The following is a 20071-nucleotide window of genomic DNA, read 5'->3' as shown; positions in this document are numbered from 1 at the left end:
GGCTGCTGTTTGAAGCATCTCATCTACTGAGATGTCTTTGTCTCTTGTCTTGGATGATGCATTTTCTTTAATTATCCTCTGAACAATGAGTCTGAGACACTCCATTTCAGCTATGGAACAAAATGATACCCTTTTACTATTGTCACCCGGAAGAGATGCACCAGATGTGCAACGTGATTCGCTGTGTGTGTGTGTGTGTGTGTGTTTCTGCCGCATCAGTCTTTTACGTCGCTTGTATAAGTTTTATGTCTGTGTCCTCGTCTGTCTTCGGAGCTTTGCTGCCACGGGAGACTCTCATAATTCACATGGCTGTTTTTCACTTGACATGGAAGTTGTTTTATGTTGGGAGTGTTTCATGGTCCACGTAAATATCGAAACCTTTTCCAACATGAAGTCATTCAATAAAAAAAGGAAATCGATGCAGATGAGACGGTACGCAACGCCGTTTAACAAGACGGATGCAAAGTAACAAATCAGAGCTTCATTACTCTTCCAATAGAGCACAAATTAGAAGCCTTGATACCGAAACCTGGGCTCGGTCAATACTACCAATGTTTAAATAATGAGCTGTATGTCTCACTGGGTGGAAGTGACTGATCATTCTTTTATTCTTTTAAGGCAACATCAAGCTTCAAACATTGCTTTACTTACTTTGTAAAATGAGATATACCGAATAGAAACATAGATATAACAGAAAACAAAGTGGCTAAATCTTTAAAGGGGTATAAATGTTTCTAATACTGCACCGACATTTTGGGAAATACTCTTATTAACTCAAATCGCAAATTAAATGAGACGAGCAAAACCGCTGTCATGTCAGAATATAAAGGAGAAAAAATAAAAAGTAGAAAACAGCTGTCTAAAGATGAACCCTCATGAACTTTATCTTGTTTGTTTAATCCTAATATCAAAATGTTTTTGAGAATTACATATTTCCTAGAATGATGAATTACTAATAAATAACCAGTCAGACCAATTACACAATAAACCAATGAAATGACTAAACAATCACACGAGTAAACCAGCTTAGTTCAAGGAAGAAATTGGGTGAGGACAGTGTGTGGAAAAATGAAATAATGCTAACTAATGCTGCTAGAATGAATGCAGCTAGTGGGTCTATTAGCCATCCGTTGGCTCACTTGCTCACTCAATCAGCTGGTTAGCTCAGTGGTTCACAAAAAACCCTTAAACTGACACAAATTAGACCACCGACCCCGATTTGATAAGCTTTTGTCCCATGGACCCCCATCTGATAGGATTCAGTTTTTAGATGTTTTATTACAGAAAGTGTATGAAACCCATGACCAAAAGTTCATACATTCGGTCATTGTGTTGCTAATAGTGAAAATAAATGATTCCCCTTTTCTGCTGGGGACCCCCTGGAACCATCTCAAGGACCCCCAAGGGTCCCCGGACCTCATTTTCAAAGCCACTGGATTAGATCACCAAGAGGGAAAGAAGAACAGGTGGCCCGAGACTTAACCTAATGCTTAAGATCAATATATTCTTGGAAGTGTCGTCTGCCTGATCTGTAACCGAGGAGGAAAGCGGCTTCGTCTGGAGCTGGAGAGGCAGGAGGAACGATGTGGCGCCCTAGAATAATGGCAGGCGACAAACAAGAAATGCACTGTGAACAGAAACGTGTGATGTATTTCTGTGCACAAAAGAGAGCGTGTCAAGTTTGTTAAATTTTAATTTTTCCATGTGGTGTCATTTAATCTGCCAGCATTTTGTGAGGTTACATTTCAATTCCAATGTCCTTGGCAACAGCACAGCAGGCAATAGGCTGATAAGCCTGTTTTGAATTGAGATTTCACACAGTGGGATTGAGTGTGTGTGTGAGACAGCGAGAGGGTGGGTAGGTGTGCACGCATGTGGCTGGAAATGAAATCATGAAATCAAGCATAGATAGAACAAGGTCGGGGAGATTAATATAAGATTATTAACGTGGTAGAAACAAGGGCAGGGAGAGATAGAGGGAGGCATACAGTACAGGAAGAGTAGGAGGAGGAGGAGGCGGTCCTTCTGCCAGCTCCAGCCTATCAGACGGAGCAAGGCGGTGCTCAGCAGTCAGGAAGGAGGGAGCAGAGCAGCAGCAGACACAGAGGAGAAAAAACAGAGCATGTAAGAGCAGCAGGGAGAGGTGAAGGTAGAGGTAGGCAGACAGAGATGCAGTGGCTCAGTGTGAGGGTCTACCAGGCTGTCGGCAGCGCAACTCTTCATCCTCCCGCCGGGGACCACGATGTGTTATGGAGCTGCGATGCACAGATTTACTGCAGATGCAGCAAATGCAGATAGAAGTTCACCTTGAGCTGGAGTCCAACAGTGCCACTCTGGACCTCTGGGATTACAAGAAGGGCTCGTTGATCCCAAGACCGAGATGAACGGAGGTTTAATCGGATCTCACGACCTGCCAAACCAAGAGCGGCTGCAGAATCTTTAACTTTTGGATCACTGGTCCAGACATACAGCAGAACGTCTGACGGAGAGGCTCTGAACAGACAGCGCAGGGCCAGAAATCAAACAGGTACTTGCGTTTGGCAGAAACTTGACAGCTGTCTCCAAAGCCAGACAGCACACAGAACCAAGACTGTGACATCCACAGCTCACACTGGAACCCCGCAAAGCCACGACCAAGCAGGTCCCGCAGCCCAGGGACCCTGGAGCCGGCCTGACCTTGGACCGTCTGTCACCCGAACCCCTCGTGGCACCGGCAGAGACGTCCAGCATGTCTCAGACCGGAGGCCGGTTCCACAGCAAGAAGGCTGGCATCCGAGCCGCCGTGATCCTGATCGGACTCCTGCACAAGTCTCGCAAAGCCAAAGAGAAGGAGAGGGAGAGGGAGAGAGAAAAAGAGGAGAGCGAAGGGTGGGTGAAGTTTGTCCCATTGTGTCTTCTGATGAGTCAGGCATGCTGGTTAGCAAATGAATGGCTTAGGGACAAGCAGAGAGTCTGCAGTTTAATATGCAAAACTTTATTTGCTTGTAATGTCTTTTGTCATTTTAAGGGCACGGTGCGCTTTACGGTTCAATAAATTTGCATGTGCAGTTTTAAAATAGTTCCTTTTTTTTTTTTTATTAGCTGTCTGTGTCAGTGGAAATGACAGCCAGCAAAAAGGAGAGAGAGAAAGGTTCTGAGGATTGCAGGTGAATAGCGGTTTGTTCTGAGTGCTTTTGAAGAGCAAACAAGAGGGACTGAGCGGACAGAAGAAGAGCTGTGGTGTGGAGAGCGAGGAACAGGGGGAGAAAGAATGAAGTGATAAAAGAGAGAGATGCAAAGGTCATCCACTTATCTATTTATGTCTTCCTATGTCCGCTTCTGAACAGTTTCTTTTTTGCTGTACACTCAAGCACCAATGGACACTTGTTGATGCCATGTAATGCTGATGAAACTGTGTCATCACTTTAGCACAAGGGCGGCGTGAACGAAGGTTTGTGGGTTTGGTGAACTGGTCTGAGAGTTGAAAAGGTGATGTTTTACTGCACACAACCTGAAAACAAATGCGGTAAACATGGATTTTAAGCGGGCTTTGAAGTGAATTCATTATGGATGATGAAGGCTAAGCTTCAAGAAAACATTAAAAAGTGTCTGGCAATTTCAATTGGGTTTCTATAATGACAGGAATACCAGATTGTGCCTTTCAGGAAGACAGTCGATGCCTTACTCCTTCAGAAATTGCCACTTCGAATGCACCTGTGAGGGGCTTTTCATTGCATGCTGTGTTGTGGTCCAGATCGTCCTACTGCTAATACTACCTCAGACGAGTGCGCGTCAACATGACCCCTGGGAAAAATCCCACCTGGTAACAAACAGTGTATGAGGTTGGCAGGGTCGAGACTGCCGCAACTCTTCCCTTCCACTAAGCCTCCCCCAGGGGTGGACCTGTTTTGGCCGAGCTAACATTAGCAGCGATGCACGTACGGTTAAAATGGAATCTGAGCAGAAGGAGTTTGACTTTTCACTGTTACTGTGGTGTTAGGTGTGTGTGTGTGTGTGTGTGTGTGTGTGTGTGTGTGTGTGTGTGTGTGTATGTGTATGCATCTGATATGCAGCACTAAATGCACTTTGCTACTCTGTTCTAATAGCCTGGACCAAAATAGGCTACATTGAAATAGACCGTAACTCACTTTGTAAATGCTGATAAGTTGCTCTGACCTCTGGGTGTGTGTGTGCGTGTGTGTGTGTGTGTGTGTGTGTGTGTGTGTGTGTGTGTGTGTGTGTGTCTGTGTGTGTGTGTGTGTGTATCTGTGTATTATTTAGTTTCAGATAGTGTAAAATGAACCCCTGGCGGCGAAGCTGGATTAGCGACCACACAAATCGGGCAACTGCCCCAGACCTCCTGGGGCCCTGCAGGTTCATTGTGCGACGGCTGGCTTGTGGTGATTTGATTATTTGTCAACTGAAATGATAAAGACCTGTAATATTACCTAATCCTGAAGTCTTGCTTTGTATTAGGAACCATGGTTCACGATACGTTTACATTGTGCATATCGTGCCTTTAATTGAACGAATTGACGTCTGCAGCTTAGTGATTTTCCATCGTTCAATAAGTGGTTTGGTTTCTAAGCCTGTGGGCAAAATATGGACTTGATGGCAACATGGTACACACACACACACACACACACACACACACACACACACACACACACACACACAGCGAGTGAGAGGCAAGGGGTAGTCAGTCGGGGCCCCAACACTTTTTTTTTGTGTGCCCCAGGGCCCTCTAGTTCATTAACCCAGCCATGCCTGGAGGCTGCGACATCTGTTAATGCAACAGCACAGCATTGTCCCACAGATGCACACAAATACACACTCTATATGCATGTTCTTCACGTGTGCGCTACGTGATGCATGGTTTTGGTTCTGCGTGCTGTCATGTCAAATGGCAGCAGTACAATCGTGTCTGGTGAATTGCAGACATTTTGAAGGTGTCTTGGTCCAAGTGGTGGTTGTTATGTGCTTGATTGCAGTCCTTTCAGACCACCCATTGTGGCAAGGTGTTTTATGTCCCTAAAGCAGGCTTACTCTAACAATGAATACAAGGAGAAGTGAATTACAAAATGACAACATAATGATAGGCAAACACTTTGCATAGAATGCTATAGAAAAAAAAAAAGGGTTTGATTTGGTTTTTACATAACCTGACTTTGCAGCGGAGAATTTGTGAAAATGTCATTTTCGGTCTTTGTCCACATTTCTCCGCTCTTCCACAAATCGGGCAACATACACACAATATACAAACCTACAGGAATGCAATCTTGCTCCTTGCCTGTATCTTCTGTGTATTCCTCTCACTGTTAATCTCCGTGCTGATAGAGCCGTAACGTACATGTGCCCTCTATTAAGTTGAACCGCATGAGGTCTGCTGTTGGTATCTGAATGTTTATATTACTCTCCATGCATTAATGTCCTCCATAGTCCATTTATCTCCAGCTGCAGACCTGTTTGGTTTGTGTGTGTGTGTGTGTGTGTGTGTGTGTGTGTGTGTGTGTGTGTGTGTGTGTGTGTGTGTGTGTGTGTGTGTGTGTGTGCTTGTGTATGAGGTGTTTGTCCCGTAGTGTGTGTGTGTAGCTATGCATGAGTTGTGTTTAGGCAGTTCTTGTACAACAAGGGCCGAAGCGGTTATGGTTACATTTCCCTCTTGGTTTGTGGTGCTGTGGTGCAGTGATTGTGGTGACAGATAGTGTGTGTGTGTGTGTGTGTGTGTGTGTGTGTGTGTAAGAGGAGAAAGACTCATTTATGATGCCAGTGTGTTTTTGAGACCTAATCTATAATCCCAGCATGGGGCTTTCTGTTCACACACTGTGTTGCCCCCCTTTAAGATTAAAAGCTTTTGATATCACGACTCACCATCTAACAACATGACTTTCTATGTTACATGTATTTTGAGTAGGCATGAGACACAATAATCCCTTTTTTTAAATGGTCATAAATGTTTATAGCCTGACTCTGAGACTGGCTGTGCTTCTTTATTAGCATTTCAGTCATTTGGGTTTAGCTTTTCAGCTGTTAAAGACTCAACGGAACCCTTCTAAGGGGAAACACTCTGAACTCTATCCTATCTGATGACAAGTTTCATGTACAGTTCACTTCAGTATCAGATAGCAAGGACTCAAATGATTCAGACCGCCAAGTATCTCACACAGCTGCTTGCTCATAAGCACTTCCACCAGCAAAATATTTCAGGAAAGATCCTTGTTTTTCACATAAAAGACAGTTTTTTTAAATACATTTATACAGGTCAAAGTTAGTTAGACATCACTCTGATATCTAACCAGTAAATACGAGGCTGCTGCCATCTGCCGGTTAGCTTAGCTTAGCTTAATTTAGCTTAGCACAAAGACTCAAAATACCTCGCCTGACTCAGCTTTATGGATTAAACTTACAAGATATAGCATGTTAATTGATAGAGGTGTGTTGCAGCTGTTTCCAGTCTTTATGCTAAGCTAAGCTAACTGGCTCCAACTTCATCAGACATGAGAGTGGTAGCAATCCTCAACGGGAATACATATTTGCCAAAATTTGACAAAACCCAAACCAAATATATTCAAATGGACAACATTTTGATCCCAGTCTTTTCCAGGTAAATTCAATAACTACACAATAAAAGCTCCGTCATAAATACATCAATCCCACTAGCATTGCACCTACATATGTGATGAACTGTTCCTTTAACCAACATGTCTCAGTGACTGTTAACAGTCTCCCTTTAAATCAAATCCCAATCCGGATCCATACAAGGTCTTACTCACCTTCTATATTTGTTATTATTAAGAACACCTGTCAAAATAATGATGAGACCAGACACATAATAAAATGCGCGGATGATTCGGTTGTTAGTCAGCCTACACGGATGGGGTGGAATAAGATCGCCGGCCTGTGGAGGAGGACTCTGTGTAATGGCTTGGCTTGGTCTCTCATCCTGCTTAATGTAGCAAAAACTAAGGACATGTGTATTGATTTTAGAAAGTCGTCCTCCGCTGCTGTAAAAGTAGAGGAAACCGCGATGGTGGACCACGACAAATATCTTTGGTTCAGTTCTGCTCAAGAAACTGTGTTTTAAAATCAGTTGAGATTCTCAAAAAAACGGAAGCAGAATCTTTGACTTAGGAATGTGAGCTCTTCAAAAGGCTTTTCTGCTTCGATGATGCTGAAGCATCTTTTTTCACTGTTGTCTGACACGGACATCTTTGCACAGACAGGAAGAACAAGAGACAGCTTATGGATTGTCCCGTACAGAGAGTTTGAGCTCTTGCCTTCAGGTCACTGCTAGAAAAAGGAAAATGCCTGAATGCTGTCTTTGAATGGACGACTATTGATATTCTGAACATGGAAAACTGTATGCACATTAATAGCTGGCCTCTTTCCTCAACTGAGATATTGCATTTTTCCACATTTGTGCTTTATGCAACCTCAAATCTTTTTTCTCATCTCTCGTTGTCGTTTTAATCATTTTGTTATGGTCTCACGGTTTTGTGTGATTGTCCCAGTTGTCTGCTTTATTTTGTTTTGGTGTTTCAAACCCCGCATTGCAAATCATATTTCCCTTCGGAGTAGATAGATTGATTTGATTTGACAGTTATACAAGTATCTCAGCAGTTGCAGTCCCCGAAGAGAAAAATCTCATCAAACACTATAGTCAGTGGTCTATTAAATGTCTCTTTGAGGGTCCTTAATAAGGAGAAGGAGTGGTGGAGCTTCTGGAGGGCATAACAACAGAGCATTATGAAAACACTCCCAGAGAGCTGCTAGCTCTGCCTGAGGAAGACTACCGAGGGGCTCGAGCTTAAGGCTCACTTAGGAAACTTGTCAGAGCCATTCTGAGCAAGGAAGGAACAGAAAGGTTTAACTCCTTTCTGAGGAGGTGTGGTTGACCCCGTTTCTACGTGTTGATGCATTCTTTTAAATTGGTGTGATTGGTTGATGGTTCCTTAAGAGCTATCTCAAGGGCTGAGAGGCTTTGTGAATACGTTTCGTCTTCACAAAGATCTAGTCTTTACTGTTAGGGGGATTTCTACAACATGTCACAATTCTAAGAATTCTCTTAAGATACTTTCCCGGAAATTCAAATGGTCACAGTTTGAGTGCTGTCTCCCTTTGAATAGCACGGTAGGCTTTTTCAATCAAACATGCAATCTAATGGCGAAGCTCCTCTCTGTTAAAGTGACCAGCTCCGGATTAAAGCCTCAAATACACCATCCAGTTGGACTGATGGAGTTTCTGTTAGTGTGTCCTGCAGTAGCCATGTGGTTATTGAAATGTTCGGGGGCTGACCAACTGAGGAAAAAATAAATTACACTAGCAGCTGGTGGCAGCTCAAACCCATTCCTCCGACACACAGAGTCATCTGTGGCTCTGCAGCCGGCCAGGCAGCCGTCCAGAGGAGGGAAATGACCCACACCCATGCGCAGGATTCAAAGAATCTCTGCTGGTTCCACTTCTGTTGTGTGACTGCACATTGATCCCATCTAATTTATTAACAAATGGGCAAAGACAAACTGGCTTAGGCAAAGAACAGATGAGCAGCTGGTGGCATTGTGGCTGTAGCTGACCGCTGGCTTCTGTTGCTGCCGCTGTCAAGCTTTCTGTTCTTATTCTCAGTCCTTTTTGTCTTTGGTTTCAGACAAAGCAGGCTTTTCATTTATAATCTGCGAAATGACAACTGTACACGCCTGGCAGATTCTAGTAGCTGTTGCTTTAGCTAATCAAGCAAACAACACTTAGTTTAAAAACTAAGCTGTCTGACTTTTGAATGTTTCCATGTTTGTTCAAACGAGAATCCTTTATTAAAAGGGGTCTTAAATATCTACTTGATGGCTGCATACATGGTATTGTGCCTGAACACTGAGGCTAAAGCTGGACGTCACATGGAGGTAAAGAAACAGTATTGTTCTTTAAATGTTAGCCCTAAAATATTAAATATGATATATGACATTTTTTCATCATTTTGTTTCTGATACAACCCTATTTGGCTGCTTAGCTGGTGCCTACTTCAACAAGCAAGTCAGAGATGTATTCTTTATGGTACTCAAACTGTATTTTTTTTTTTCACTTTTGAAATAACAAGAACAAAGGCTCTCAGGATGAGGATTAACCCGTGTGCTTGACAGACGTAATGCTATCTCAGATAATGTGCTCGGCTAGAGTTGCTGGAGTGTAAACTTCCCCAAATCCAATGAAAACTGTCAAATCCACAATATGATGTTAACTAATGAAGTGCTCCCCGACCTTGGAGATAACAGGGTTAGCCAGCATGCTAAACACTTCAAAGACACGGTTTAAAGCTCATTACATGTAAAGTATCACTCTCATTACAGCCACATGCACACTCAGAAATCCAAAGCTTGACAGACCTGTTGTGTCTGGTTACGGTTGCTAAGCAGTGATTGGACAATCTCGGTTTATGAAGGGGGGCTTAGCCTCCCAGTGCATCTCACACACACATTTATTGCCAAAGTTTTTCATTTTCTTTCAATTTTATTGAAACCTTCTGCAGAAACAATCTTCTTAGCAGGTAATCTTTTTTTTCCCAAATGTTTTTTGTTGTTGTTGTTTTTATGGGGAAGCAGATGTAAGATTCCGAATATTTTCTCTCAGAGAGAAAACCTCACCAGGCAGGGCTGATGTTTTAGAAGCGCAGTCTTTCCTGTTGCCTTTTCTTGACCACCTTACACACTTTTTCCTTGTCCTGTCCCTCGTCTGGCTGTCGAACCCTCCTCCTCCTCCGTCAGTTAAACACAACCGCTTTTTATTCACTGACTCACTCGTATTTCCATTCCCCCGTCTCCCCCTCTGTTTTTCCTCTCTACCCTCAATTACTCCCTCGTTTAAACTCCCTCGTGTTCCTCAAGTGAGTTTCACTCCTTTTGTGATTGGCAGCTGCGAGGGGGCCGCTGGTATAGTTTCTCACACACACACACACACACACACACACACACACACACACACACACACAAACATGCACACATTTGAACTCGCATGTCTCTGTGCTGTCTGTTTGTACAAATACGTGTGTGACAGTCAGCCTTGTCTTTGGGTGTAATGGATGAGATTGTATTGTCTCTAACAAGTGCCCAGAGACCCACCCAAGATGGCCCTATTTACCCAGCTCTGCACAGGGGATTGAGAGTGCTATTTTTAGTCTGCAGAGATTCATTTATTCTCTCTCTCTCTCTCTCTCTCTCTCTCTCTCTCTCTCTCTCTCTCTCTCTCTCTCTCTCTCTCTCTCTCTCTCTCTTTATACCTTGCTCTGCTGCCTTCTCTCCTTCAGCAATCTGCGTGACATTCATTCATTGTGCGCCTCATCCCCTCCGTCTTCGTATCCCCTCTCCTCTTTCTTCAGGACCTTTCTGCTCGCATGGTTATCACTGGTGGAGATGGTTGAGAAGAGAAGTATTCAATGTCACCTCAGAGACACTTAACTCTGTCTCCCCCCCCCCCCCCCCCCCCCGACTCAAGCCAGTGAGACTGGGTGAGATTGGGCGGTGATAAAGAGGAACCGGATCCCAGCAAATGAATGGGATTAGATAGGATTTATGGCGTATCCTGTGATATGATAGAGAGCTGGGATGCCAGGCAACTGTTTGTCACTGCAATGTAGTGCTGTGCCAAAGGACAATATTCTTCCAATCTCACAAATATATATTTAAGTTGTTTTTGTTTTTTTTTACCACTGTTCAGGGGTAATAATGAAATAACACGCTCTTCAGGTGAAGCAAAGATGCGTAGTTGTCTTTTGACATGCACTAAAAGTGGCAGATTTATTGGTGTTTGCAAAGAGCAAACAGTGAAAGAGAGATCGGTGCGTCTTCCCATGGAACACCTTTGAATAACATCCAGGAGATGTTGCCTGTGCGGACCAGATATTCTGAAAACAAAGTAATTGAAAAGAGGACGTACATGACACCTCTTCCAACGTTGAACCCAAACAGAATCACGTTTCTTTCAGTGAGGTGTTTTTCTACATTTTGTTAATTACATGTATCTGTTTTTCAGGCGTTTACTGGGTCAGAAGGCTCCATGTTTATGCAACTACTAATGCATTATAAGTCAGCCTACTAGTAAATTGACTGTCATCCTTGAGGAGCATGTCCAAAGAAGGTGTGATTAACTGCACAAAGCACAACCGTGGACAAAGAAACAAACATTATTCAGCCTGTGGCCTTTATCTGTGTCTCCCAGCTGCTGGTAGATACGTTCAGGTAAATGTCTATCAGGGGTCTCTTGGCACCGTTTGCGCAGCGAGGCACAAAACAACACTGACATTTCAAAGGTAGGAACAAAAGCTGCAGTACGTAACCTTTCACTAGCTCGGAGGGTTTTCTCTTTGTGTCGGAATGTAAATTCAGTGTCAAAGATGCAGTGTGTATGTGTCAGAGAAGCTGGTCATTTAGCCTGCTTGCCAGTGTTTAAGTCAATAAATTGGCTGCAGTAGCTGTTATGTTAAATGTTACAGTGAACCGTCAGAGTGTCATGCAGGGTAACGAACTTACTGCCGAGTAATTAACCTCGTTTCTTTGGGAGGAACAACATGACACACACACGCCCGCTCATAGTTTCCTTGGGTGGGACTGCGTGTGCCTGGAGAGGGCGAGCCCTTCACTGGTGTCGGTTTAGTCTAACACTCAAATTAATTACAGAAATGATTGAGCGGGGAAAGGAGACGAGTGTCTGTGTTGACTGGGCCGATTGGGGCGCTGACTTACTCGGGGGTGGCAAGAAGAATATTACTAACATTCGAGTATCTTACGGTTTCTTTGGTTCCTGTGTTGAAAATGCAATTTAAAAGATAAGTAGACCTAACCAATCACAACACAACATGGATCTGAGGTAGAATTAAGCGTTCGCTGAAAGAATAATGATTAACTGAGACTGAAAACCGGAAACCTTTTGAAACTAAAATACCGTGTGGTCACAAAAACACACACTCCTTATGACCATGTGTGTGTTGGAGTTGCACCAATGGCACACAACGTCTGTGTGTAGGTGTGTGTGTGTGCCAATGTGTTGCTTTGTATAATGGAAATAAGGGTTTTTTTGTACCTGCAACACACACACACACAAACACGCACACACACACACAAACACAAAATCTATTGCCTTTCTTCTAGTTTATCAGCAGGACGGCTAAATTGAAAGGTTATTTGCTTCCTCTTCTTTCTGCTCTGTAGTTGAAGGATAGTTTTTTTGTACAAATATAATTAATTTTTCTAAAAGTAGCAATGTCTCTCCAAGAGGCACACTGCTCCTCTCCTGTGTTCCTCCTCCTCTTATTGATAATGAGTGTTTCAGGTTGTCTGGCTGGACAGTCATATCTCCTGTGTGCGTCATCTTTGTATCTATTCATATCACAGTAGAGAGAGGAAGGGGGGGGGGGGGGGGGGGGGGGGGCGGGGGGCGAGGCCTGGTGTTCCCACAGGAAACAGCCGGTGACTTGGAGTGCAGTTGCCTCCTAATTATTTCTCCCCTTGACCTCTCCGCATATCTGCACATATCTGAGATGACTGTACTCCCCTGTTGGGCAGCTGACTGACTCATGCGTCCATTTCTTACCCTGTATGCGGAGCGGACTTTGTAACAAGGATAGGCTCACAGATAGTAGATCGAGGAGGAATAGAGGAAGGACGTGAGACAAAGCGATTGAAATTGCCAAGTCTAAAGGGCATTAAGAGATGTGATGTACTTTACAATGTAACAGATGATCTCAAATTAAAGTTTTGCTAAAAAAAAAAAAAAGCCCCTAAACAAGACTAAGGCTTTGTCCAAAGATTTACTAATTCACTCCTCCTCAATAGACTGTCAATGGTTCACCTCTTTTGTAAACAGTACATTGAGTCTTCTAGGTTGTGTATCTTTTTAGATACTTCTACTTCATTATTTGTATTCATTTCCAATTCCACGTATAGTTTCTCAGCGTAGAGCTCTTGAATGGTTTTAGTTTGGTGATAAACGGTATGTTTGTGTGTTTGGTGAGCGGTTGCATGCAATTGCGGTAGAGGAAAAAAATAAAGTTTGATTGAATCACATTGAGGATTTCAGACATTTAGCGGCATCGCAATAGGCTGTATATAAGAAGTGGACGTCGTCACTGTGACGTCATCCTCGAGTGTTCGGTATATTGGCCGTTGCAATCTTGGCTTTCTGCAACCAGAGCTGACACGAGAGGGCGGAGCTAAGTACAAAGAAATGCAGCAGGCAGTAAAGCAGGCAGCATACCTGCCTTACTGCCTGTATTCCTTTAAATGGGACCACTTTCCAGTTCTGAATAGTGAAACCGATGCGGAAGTGTCTTGAAGTCCATGAGAAAATGACCCGACTTCTCACATGATGTATTGCCTCTGTAAACATCGTAAACGTGAGTTTATGGTCTCAATCGCTGGTAAAATAGACCATAAAGCAAGGAACGCTTTAAAGAGTTGCTACCTGGTGATTGATAGGTCGCTATCACGGCGTTGTGTAGTCTGGAAACTGTTCTCTTCTTACAAGTTCAACCCTTTCACGGTAGGTTTTCAGTTCATGAAAGTGTCACTGAAAAAAAAAAGCAAGATGGCGGCAACCAAAATGCTGAACATGAGGCTTCAGACCACAAACCAATGGGTGACACTCACATTACATCCACTTCTTATTTACAGCCTTTGAGAGCGGCACAAGGGTCATCTATAAAACCAGAGTCATTATTTCTACAGGTGTTTGGTCATAAAACATTGTCTCCACGATTGATTGATTGATTGAAAGTGTAGCGATCACCAAAGTTAAGCACAACTGAGGGGAGCAGGAATGTCTGAACAGAAATGTATGGCAATCCATCCAATAGTTCTCTTGTTTATGATTGCAAATCGCATTCATTAATCCCACTTATCTCTTCTGTGAGACGCGTTCACACTCGGTAACTTAATTAACGTCGGTAGTGTAAAGCAACAGGCATCACCTTTCCTCCGTGCCTCCTGTAGAGTCAGCCCCTGGAAGTGCTTTTCAGGGGCTGTAACTGTCACGTCAAATATGTAATGTTGCGGAGGATCCTGCTGTGCGACGTGCTTTTTCATGAAGTCTACTTCAATATACATCAGGATTGACGGGTCCTTCCATCCATGCGCTCCATCTCTACACGGCCCTCGTCGTTCTCCTCTTTCTCTGTCTCCAATTACTGGCGTATTAACTCCATTAGAGAAACCATCGGTTGTGTAATTGACCAATTGGCATGAGGATCAGGCTCCTTATCAAGTTTCATAACAAATATTAAACCCAACTGGAAACCGGAGTGCGCAGCAAGGCCCCCAGGGAGAGGATCCATATCCGAGACCCGCGGTTCACCCTCTCCTGTCTGCCTGTCTCCGTTCTCTGTTCTTTATTTCTATCCTCTCTGCACCCACCATCACCCTGATTTCCTGTTTTCATCCCCTTATCTCCTCTTCCTGTGATCTGTCAGTTGTGTGGGGATGTGTGGAGGTATTGTTGTCCCCCCCCCCCCCCCCCCCCCCCCCCCCCCGCATACACTCTTTCCCTCTCTGCGTCCCGGCCTGTGCCTGATGTCTTGCTGTCCTAATCTCAAGGGTGTGATCAATACATGAAAGAACGGAGGTGTATTACCATCTTTCCCTCTATCTGTGTCTGTCCCTCACACACACACACACACACACACACACACACTTGCATTACTGGCGTCATTAGATAAACATGATGACTGTGTAGATGTAATTACTGTTGAATCAACGATAATTAGCAGCAGCCAAATGCAAGCAGGATTACAGACATCCTGGAGAAAGGTACATGTTGTACTAGTTTGGATGTAAATGTGGAGCATGAGTTGCCCTATTTTTGCCTTGCAGATTTAACAACCACTTAATCTTTGCTCGAGGCGACAGAGGCTTGACTTAAGTTACACTTCATTCATTCACTCGGTGGAATTTATCCAACAACAGCAGTTTTCCTAAAATCCTTTAAAGAGCATGTTTATTGTTGTGGATTAATGAATGTTTCAGAGGTGACTTCCCTGTTTCTTGGCGGAGCGCCTAGCCAGAGAAGGGTCACACAAACCGACACAGCTGCTGCATGTTCCCCGCAGCCGGTATTTACTGTAATTGTGTGGCAACCGCTGCACTTTGTCTCGCTGGGAAATGTCGCGCCACGCACCGCTTCAGAGCCAGAGCTTTTGAATGCAATTTAACCTTGTGACTTCATTTCACAGCAGGAAGTGCTTATTTCCACGATGTCAACATTGAATGTATCAATAGAACAGAACTGATGAAAACATCTAATCAAAAATTGAGTACAGAGAGCACCTCCTGAAGCAAGGAAGCCTGTCTCTCTCTGCGTTATCATGCTTTATATCAAATTTATATCTAATTTTTGTTCCCCCCATTGGCTCCACTTTGAGTCAGCCTTGGTCTTTTTTTTTTTTCCTGTTTCCTGTTTAATATTCCATCCGCTGCACTATAAAAAAAAAAACGACTTTTAACCCATTTCCCAAATGACGACTCCTTTCCTAATCCAATCAAAGATGGCCGCCAGGAAAGACATATATCCTTGCTCGACACAGTTAAAAAAATTTAAAAGTTCTCATTTTGTATGAAAATATCAAATAAAATGAAGAAACATCAATAAAGACGTTCATAACCGGTAAACCATTTTGAATTTTGGGTCACATTATACAAATTTGAGCAAGGACACATGTCATTTCTGGCCACCATCTTTGTTTAGCTCTGTGATCGATAATAAGAGTCAGATGTGCCACACTCCCATCCATCACACCCTCACTTTCCACCTTATTACACACAGTAAGAAGCAGACTATTTCCTACGTTGGCTGTCTATATTGGTATTGGATGTAGTTGTGAGGTTCTGAGTAAACATATTTCCTCAGGAGAGTGGGCTGTCATTGGCTGATGCTATGAAAAGCCCCTCTTTAAAGTGCCTTGAGTGCACATCTAATCCTCTTTCCACTGTTCCCCTCTTCTGACTCACTTTCCCCGTGACCTGTTCTTCCTAAATTGTTTCTTTGCTTCATCCCTCCCGCTGTCCCAGTATGTGAGTTCACTCCCTCCCTCCCTCCCTCCCTACCTGGGTGGGAGTCAGTAACTGTGACGTAGCTGTTGTTTCGTCGCTACAGAGACCGTCAAGGCTGCAAGGACATCAGCTCCTCGTCTTCCCCTCTCTCTCTCTCTCGCCGACGCGCACACAGTCCCTCTTACAGCACCTCTCTGTGTGCAGGTGTGAGTGGGTGTGCAACACAGAAAGATAGGCGTCTTCTGTAGAGGCACAGAGCAGGGATCTGCCCCAAGGACGGCGGTCTTAACAAGCTTTTCGTTTTCACAAGTCAGCAGTGGAAAACACACACAGTGTCCTACTTACCTCAGGCTGAAGAGAACAATGTCCAGCTAGAGCCGAGTTTTATTTTTCTGCTTTGTGAACCCTCCTAGTCTGTCTTGGCTTATGATACTCATCCAAACACTGCTCACGCTTGGCTAGCTTGCACTAGCATGCATTAAACACACAGGGGGGACACAGTGGTGCGTTGTGTGAAAGCTGGACATGTGGAAAGAGCTGGTCAATGTCAGGCTTTTCCATATAGGTTTGAAGAGGAATTAGGGCTTGGCCTGTATTGACTAAGTGAGACTCTGGTGTGCTTTGTTTGGGGGCGTCTTCAGAGTGGACATGGGTCTAATGGACTTAGGCTATAAGATATAACACCTGATGTAGGCTCCCATTGGTCAGTATTAAAATAAGAATTTCACTATATACATTAAGTTATGAGATATAGGCTTAATACGACCACCAATTCACATCCAATGAGTTTTAGTGCTTGGCAGAGAGAATGTGGTCTTAACTGCTTTCTGCAGCTCCAAAGATGGGTTAGAGAGGGTTTAGTACATCTGTGCTCTTTTGTCCCTCTTTATTTTTTTTTGTAAACCCTCTTGATGTTGAGCGTGCACGAGAGGCGTCCATCACCACCACAAGTATCCCATCTGAAAATGTTCCAGTGATAAACCACTGGATTTGATCCAGATACGCCAGGTTTCTGTGGTTGAGCCAATCTTCTGGCTGTCTCCCAGTGACGGATCCACCTTTCACATCTGGGACCATTAATGTGCAATCACGCCCCTGAGTTCGCTGCAGAGGGGGGTAAAAGCACAAGAGAGGAGAAGAGGCTTCGAGCACCAAAGGACTTGTCTCCTTGACGGCCCCTGGGACTCCAGAGAGCAAATGAAAGCAGCAGAGAGCCATCTGACATTTCACCACCTATTTCCAACTGGCTTTCTGGCTTTCTTCTTTAAAACCTAAGTTATAGCTACAATAAAAGTTATTCTTAACGGAATAGGCTCGATAATGTAGCACTCGTGCGTTTCTTAATTGTGTCTCGTGATGCAATGTACTTTTTTGTGTTTTAAAGAGTTACATCGCAGGATTTGTGTTTGTCTCAGACACAACTTGTGAGCAGGATAAATTCATTGTTGGTTTTAGTGTCTTCAGAGGAATTATACTTAATAGTGCAATTCTTAAATTGTCCTTATTTTTCCTTTATTTGCTCAATGTATTTAAGACATGTGACACATGGCAAATTAATATCTCTTTTGCAGCTAATGGCGAGTGACCAGTAAGCCGTAAATAAGTTGAGGGGTAATCAGAGGGGAAATAATGCTCTAAGATGTCCTTTATCCACAAAATGAAAGGGAGGGACAGGTCATCAGCCTGCCCTGTAATCACCTGTTGAAGTGTAATTTGACATTGAAATGAGGACCGGTGACCTTTTTAAAAAAAAATCTGGAGCATTTCGGTGAACAGACATCAATCTTGCTTACTCTTCATTTTGACCTCCTCTCTCCAGGAAACAGGAGCTGCTGAACATTTCCAACGTCCCGCTGGGAGAATGTCCCCCCTCACCGCCCCGCACTGCACCGCCCAACATGAAGGTAGGAAACACACACACACACACACACACACACACACACACGAATGTGCACGCACATGTTGTGACGTAAATGTATACACACTCATTTTTAGATAGATATTGATTTACAGACATCGTATGCCCAGTAGGCCTATTAGAAAACCTATTGATCGTGATTATCCTCATTGAGAAATCCTTTTAGTAAGCAAAGCGTTTCAGAGACGATGACAAGGTTAACGTGACACATCACTGCATGTGAAGGTTACGATATTGTAATCCTAGTTCTATAAGCAGGAGCAGAGCCCTCTGCTCTTATGCCTCTTGCTAAAGAGGGTGTAGGATAGCTTAGCGGCGGTGTGTGCTACCTTATATACCTCGGGGGCGTGGACATATTCGGGCTGACACATCCTGATTGGCTCACATAGGCTGATGCATATTTTCAGTTGGTTCATGTGTGCTTGTGAAAAGAAGGGAGTACGACTCATGGAGTCCAGTGGAGGGCTCCGTCTGTGATTATTAGAACTCGGGTTACAATATCGTAACCCTTTGGTCATAACCAATTACAGTAGGAAAAGGTTGGACGCTTTATTCTCAGTTGCTATCTTGACCACAAATTGTGAAGTTCAATCAAACGGTGTCATCAAAATGAAACTTGGGCCAAAGCTGTGACTCGGCAAATTGAAAAAAAAATACCAGAGCAAAACCAAACGGAACCTGAACACAAATGAAATCCATCGGACTGTAGAGGATCATCGTTCTCCGGTATATTGTCACACTGATTCATGTGGTATAGTGACATTACAGGTGCTGCATATTTAGAGAAAGCTTTTTTATTTATGTGAGACTGCGAGGGGTTGGTGTAGTTTCGCTACCCATTGCTCACACTGCATTGCACTCGTTCCACGGCTGAAATATTTTAGATTTTTCTCGAGCATGATGAATTAGAGGAAACAGTTTGCAGGACGGCAGATCAGCGGGGCGATATACATGAAATGGATGACGGCTCCTGCAGGAGGGAGACACTTTCTGCAGTATGTCACCTTGAACTAAGCCATCGTTATTGGATGTGTTAACACAGAGGGAGTTAGCACAGAAAGGCAAAGTGTGCTCATGGTCAGACAGACTGATTATGTAAAAAATATGGTCAGGTCTAGACGGGAGTAAAACACCCTAATATATGACAGAACATATATGAGAGAAATATAACTAAAAGTGAAACGTTCACTTGATGTGCGGCTGACTTCTGGTGGATATCAATCGACAACCCGCAATTTTTGCTGTGAGCCAGAGTGGTCTAACGTTCACGTAATGTGTGGGTAAAATATTCATCATCAGTGTCACTGGTGGAGAAGTTTTGACGCTTATAATTTCCTGTAATCACAGTCCACATCAAATCCATCAAGAGGCCGCACAACTTTGGCTGCTTTTGTTCATACATGATGTGCAGCCTTATCCTTTAAAGCGGGAGTGTGCCACATTAGAGAAACAGGAAGGAGTAATAAATAAAGCTTTGAAAGCATCTAACTGCAAAACCCAAGCCAACTATTTATCCAATGAAAGCAGCACATAACCCCAAAAGGCTAGCAGGGAAGTAGGATACACTGTTCGTGCCTTCTCGACTGATATACAACCTAAAACATGTTCAAAAATAGATTCCTAATTTCCTCGCATTTTATTAGCTGGATAATTCTCCACTCATAAATACAAAATGATTCACATCTTGATTGCACAGACTGCATGTCGTTGCTACGCAGCTCAGTTATTGAGGTTGCTGCTTCTCATACAGGGGCCATAAAGATGACTCTCCTTGGAGGACACAGACTGCAGCATGGTGCTGGAGCTATACTGGTGCACTGCAATTATGACGTTTAGTCTTTCCTTTACTCCTCGGGAGGTTTTAATTTTAGTGGTTATGACATAATGAGGAAACATATACAGTAGAAGACGGGGCTAAATTAGGGTTGGGGGATATTTGGGCTAAAGGAAAGTCCTCATAGTTGTCATAATCAAACTCTAATTGCAAATAATGTAATGTGTGTGTGTGTGTGTGTGTGTGTGTGTGTGTGTGTGTGTGTGTGTGTGTGTGTGTTGCACATGTTGACACATGCAGACTGGAATAACTTGTTCTGTGTTCACCTGAGACTCGGTTCGCTGCAGGACTTGACTTTCCTGTTTCAGCTTTAGGCGT

The 20071-nt window shown here is 43.6% G+C and overlaps 1 protein-coding gene across 1 annotated transcript in view; it reads left to right on the top strand.

The window, feature by feature from the left end:
• Window positions 1-2025: 2025 nt before the first annotated feature.
• rap1gap2a (RAP1 GTPase activating protein 2a) overlaps window positions 2026-20071 on the top strand; it is a 38448-nt gene continuing 20402 nt past the window's right edge. The window contains 2 exon segments of the mRNA XM_068707045.1: window positions 2026-2868; window positions 17821-17905. Of these exon segments, the coding sequence (XP_068563146.1) occupies window positions 2729-2868; window positions 17821-17905 (225 nt within the window). The 5' untranslated portion in view covers window positions 2026-2728.

This window comes from Cebidichthys violaceus, unplaced genomic scaffold (assembly GCF_023349555.1).
Source record: "Cebidichthys violaceus isolate CVI_PGR_0920_01 unplaced genomic scaffold, fCebVio1.0.p SCAF_1, whole genome shotgun sequence".
Classification (NCBI taxonomy): domain Eukaryota; kingdom Metazoa; phylum Chordata; class Actinopteri; order Perciformes; family Stichaeidae; genus Cebidichthys; species Cebidichthys violaceus.
This window is presented reverse-complemented; position numbering and strand designations above follow the sequence as displayed.